The 4702-nt window shown below is 56.1% G+C and overlaps 1 protein-coding gene across 1 annotated transcript; it reads right to left on the minus strand.

Annotated features, from left to right (window-relative positions):
• Window positions 1–243: 243 nt before the first annotated feature.
• LOC133625622 (UPF0598 protein C8orf82 homolog) lies at window positions 244–2646 on the minus strand (the record flags this gene model as incomplete). Its single annotated transcript, XM_061998098.1, has 2 exons — window positions 244–765; window positions 2601–2646. Coding segments are annotated over 2 exons (552 nt in total), but the record flags the coding sequence as incomplete, so codon positions are not given.
• Window positions 2647–4702: the final 2056 nt, after the last annotated feature.

Raw genomic sequence — 4702 nt, forward strand, 5'->3', positions numbered from 1 at the left:
AACCTCACCATAGCAGCACCAACCTCTCCACAGCTGCACCCACACTGCTGCAGTGGCACCCATCACCTCTAGGCTCATTTCAATTGCCAAAGACCTTTAATATCACAGTGGGGGACCCACACACAACACCCACATCCCTGGCACCAGCAACGCCCACCTCACCACAGCATCAGCCACACGGTGTGGCTGAGCACCAGCTCTGCCTCCTCCTCCTCCTCGCCCGGGGCCATGCAATGCCCCTTCCCACCCCCTCCAAGCCTCACCCCCGCCCCGCGGCCCCGCCGCTCTCCGCCTCCCCCGCCCCTTCCCCTCCCCGCAGCAGCTGCACCAGCTCCCCCGTGAGCCGATACCTCTTCCCCTCCCACCAAAAGTGAGTCGGGGGCTGCTCCGGCCCCTGCTCGTACTCGAAGCGGGACCCCCACTCCAGAGCCAGCGCCGAGCGCACCGGCCCCGCGCCCCCCGCCCAGCCCGGCGCCGGGTGGTACAAGCGCCCGTTCTCCGGCAGCATCACCAGCGCCTCGGGCCGGAAAGGCACGGCCAGCCGCTCCCCACCGCCGCAGAACGACAGCACGGCGCGGCGGGAGGAGGAGGAGGCTGAGGAGGAGGCGTCCGGGGGCAGGAGGCGGGTGAAGACGATGGGTCTGTGCTCGCAGCGCAGGAGGTTGCGCTCCGCGCCGCAGCGGGACACGAACGGGAATTCGCGCTCGTAGCGGCCGCTGCGGTTCCGCTCCAGCCGCGTGAAGAAGAACGTGAGGAAGGTCACGTCTGCCGGGATGGACCCTCATTAACCCGCGCCTCTCCTTAATTAACAGCCCCCCCTTTTAATTAAGCCGCATCGCCGCTCGGGAACGGCCGCTGCGGGGCTGCGAAGGGAGGGTGAGGAAGAAGAGGAGGAGGAAGGCAACGTCTGCTGGGATAAACCATCATTAACCCCTTCCCACAATTAACTCTGTGTGCTCCTAATTAACCTAACCCTCCTAATTAACCTCCAGCCCCCCCTAACTAACCCCCAGTGTCCCCATGATTAACCCCCTTGGAACAACTGCGGTTCTAAGGGAGGGTGAGGAAGAAGAAAATGAGGAGGAGGAAGGCAACGTCTGCTGGGATAAACCATCATTAACCCCTTCCCTGAATTAACTCCCTGTGCTCCTAATTAACCTCCAATCCCCCTAATTAACCTCCAACGCCCCTAACTAACCCCCAGTCCCCCCATGGTTAACCCCCTCAAAACAACCGCTGCGATTCTAAGGGAGGGTGAGGAAGAAGAAGATGAGAAAGGCAACGTCTGCTGGGATAACCCCTTCCCACAATTAACCCCCAGTGCTCTTAATTAACCCCAACCCTCCTAATTAACCTCCAACCCTCCTAATTAACCTCCAACCCTCAGTCCTCTCATGATTAGAGCTGCTCAGAACAACCACTGCTAAGGGAGTGAGGAAGAGGAAGGTGATACCTGCCAGGATGGACCCTAAGTAACCCCACTAATCAACCCCTAAACCTCCTAATTAACTCCCACCCTCCTAATTAACCCCAACCCTCCTAACTAACCCCCAATTCTCCATAATGAACCCTCCCATAGAGGCTGCCGGGGTTCAGCTCCAGGTGAGTGAGGAAGGCAACGTTAATTAACCTCACACCCTCGTTAATTAACCCTCCCCTAATTAACACCGGAGAAAGGGGGGTGTTCCTTAATGGGAAAGCGATTTGAAGGGGCTGAGGGAGGTTTGGGGGACGGGGGGGGGGGGGGGGGGACAGGACACGGGGGGGGGTGAGTAGGGATCAGTGTTACCAAGTGCCTGGGAGCAATTAAGGGCAGGAAGTGGTTAATTAAGGCGGTGATTAATATGCAAATTAGGTTGAGAGGAGGATGTTTTGGCACCTACAAAGGCAATGAAGGGGATGAGAGTATCTTCTCCCCACTCCACAGCCCCCCCAATACAGATGAGACCCCAAATAAAGATGAATCTCTAATTAAAGACCCTAATTAAGGCTAAAACGCTACTGAATGGTGATGGGGAGGAGGGATTTTGGGGTGATTTGGTTTTTTGGAGGGGTTCTGAGGAGATTTGGGGGGGTTGGGGGGATTTTGATTGCTTTTGGAGAGAGTTGGAGGGGATTTGGGGTTTTTTGGGGGGGATTTGGGGGATTTTTGGGGGATTTATTTTGGAGGGACTGGAGAGGATTTGGGGGTTTCTGGGGGGCTTTTGTGTTTTTTGGGGTGATTTGAGGGGATTTGGAGACTTTGGGGATTGTTTGGGGGGATATTTGGGGGGGTTTGGGTGGATTTTGACATTTTTGGGGGGGTTGGAGAGAATTGAGGCTTTTTGGGGGGGATTTGGGAGGTTTTGGGATGCTCTGGGGGGATTTGAGGGGGATTGTTGGGATTTGGGGGCTTTTGAGGTCGGGGGGAGTTGGGGTTTGGTTTTTTGGGAGGATTTGGGAGGCTTATTTGTGGGGGTTTTAGGGTGGGATTTGGGTCTTTGGAAGGGGTCAGAGAGGATCTGGGGGATAATTTTGGGGGGATTTTGTTTTTTGGGGGCATTTTGAGGGGTCATTTTTGAGGGGGAGGATTTGGGGGGGTTTTGGGGGGATCCCAGTACCTTTGAAACAAGTGATGAAGTTCTTCACTTTGGTGTCATCGAGGAAAAGCTGCAGAAAAAAAGGGGAAAAGCCTCAAAATCCCAAAGCAGGTGCAAGGGCCAAATGGGATCTGGCTGGGATCCATCCAGGGGCCATCTGGGATCCATCCAGGGGTCATCTGGGATCCATCCAGGGGTCATCGAGGCTCTGCCCTGGGTCCATTTAGAGTCTTTTTGTGGGGGTTTTGTCCAGGATCCGTTTTGTCTCTGGGCTGGGATCCATCCAGGTTGTGTCCTGGGTCCATTTAGAGCCTTTTGGGGGGGGGGGGGGGGTTGTCTGGGATCCATCCAGGCTCTGCCCTGGGTCCATTTAGGGCCTTTTTGGGGGGGTTTTGTCCAGGATCTGTTTTGTCTCTGGGCTGGGATCCATCCAGGTTGTGTCCTGGGTCCATTTAGGGTCTTTTTGGGGAGGTTTATCCAGAATCTGTTTTGTCTCTGGGCTGGGATCCATCCAGGCTATATTCTGGGTCTATTCAGAGCCTTTTGGGGAGGGGGAGGTTGCCCGGGATCCATTTGGGATCCATCCAGCCTCTGCTCTGGGTCCATTTAGGTCTTTTTGGGGGAGACTGTCCAGGATCCGTTTGGGATCCATCCAGCATCCATCCAGCCTCTGTCCTGGGTCCGTTGAGGTCTTTTTTTGGGGGGTTCTGCCCAGGATCCGTGAACTACAATGGATACGCAGAACAGAAATCTAAGCAGCCCGGGTTCCGTTCTTTGGGAACAGAAGGCCGGGGCTTCAGCCCCGCAGCACTTCACCCTCTCGCCCAGACCCAACCGCAGGCGCTCACCCCAAGCCCGGCAGCTGGAAACGTGGCCCGAGGCACAAAGGAGATGGCAAATGGTTGTGCCTTTACGTCCGGCAGAAATGCCAGCGGTGAGTCTGCTCTGAGGCCCCGTGCCCTTTATATATAAAATAAACTGAGAGATTTGTCTATTGCAACACTTCGCACCCTTGTCTATAGTTTAAGTAATTCTTTTCAACTCCCCCTGCATAACATGCTTTAGTTTCCGTGCTTTTAGTCTGTACCACCTGTGTTGCAGTGGAGCTATGTCCCAAATAGGATAGAATGACAGAACAGAATTAGGGCCTGCGAGAATCCCTTCTCAAAAATGTCTCTGGTCACAAAGCAAATTGTTTACTGTAAGCTCCTGACAAGTTGGTTGGGGAGTCGAGTGCTGAATTACTTTATTTTCCCCACAACAATCAACAATAGAAAGTGGGAGAAGCAAAGAAAAGAATGAGAGGGAGACAAAGAGGGAAAAGGTACGATAGTCACCACCACCTCCTGTCCCGGTGCCACCCGCAGCTCTGGCCCCTCATTGTCCCTGTGCCCACACCGTGTACCCCCACCATCCCTGTGCCCACACCATGTCCCCACACCGTCCCTGTGCCCACACCTTGTCCCACACCATCCCTGTGCCCACGCTGTGTCCCTCACCATCCCTGTGCCCACACCATGTCCCCACACCGTCCCTGTGCCCACACCATGTCCCACACCATCCCTGTGCCCACACCGTGTCCCCTCATTGTCCCTGTGCCCACACCGTGCCCTCACCATCCCTGTGCCCACACTGTGTCCCCCTACTATCCCTGTGCCCACACCATGTGCCCTCACCATCCCTTTGCCCACACCGTGTCCCCTCACCATCCCTGTGACCACACCATGTCCCCTCATTGTCCCTGGGCCCACACCATGCCCTCACCATCCCTGTGACCACACCATGTCCCCTCATTGTCACTGTGCCCACACCATGCCCTCACCATCCCTGTGCCCCCACTGTAGCCCCCCACCATCCCTGTGCCCCCACACCATCCCTATGCCCACACCATGTCCCCTCACGATCCCTGTGCCCACACTGTGTCCCGTCACCATTCATGTGCCCACAGCGTGTCCCCTCATTGTTCCTGTACGCACACCATGTCCCCTCACCATCCCTGTGCCCACACTGTGTCCCCCCACCATCCCTGTGCCCCCACACCATATCCCCTAACCATCCTTGTGCCCACACCGTGTCCCCTCATTGTCCCTGTGCCCACATCGTGTCCCACACAATCCCTGTGC

This window comes from Colius striatus, chromosome 6 (assembly GCF_028858725.1).
Source record: "Colius striatus isolate bColStr4 chromosome 6, bColStr4.1.hap1, whole genome shotgun sequence".
Classification (NCBI taxonomy): domain Eukaryota; kingdom Metazoa; phylum Chordata; class Aves; order Coliiformes; family Coliidae; genus Colius; species Colius striatus.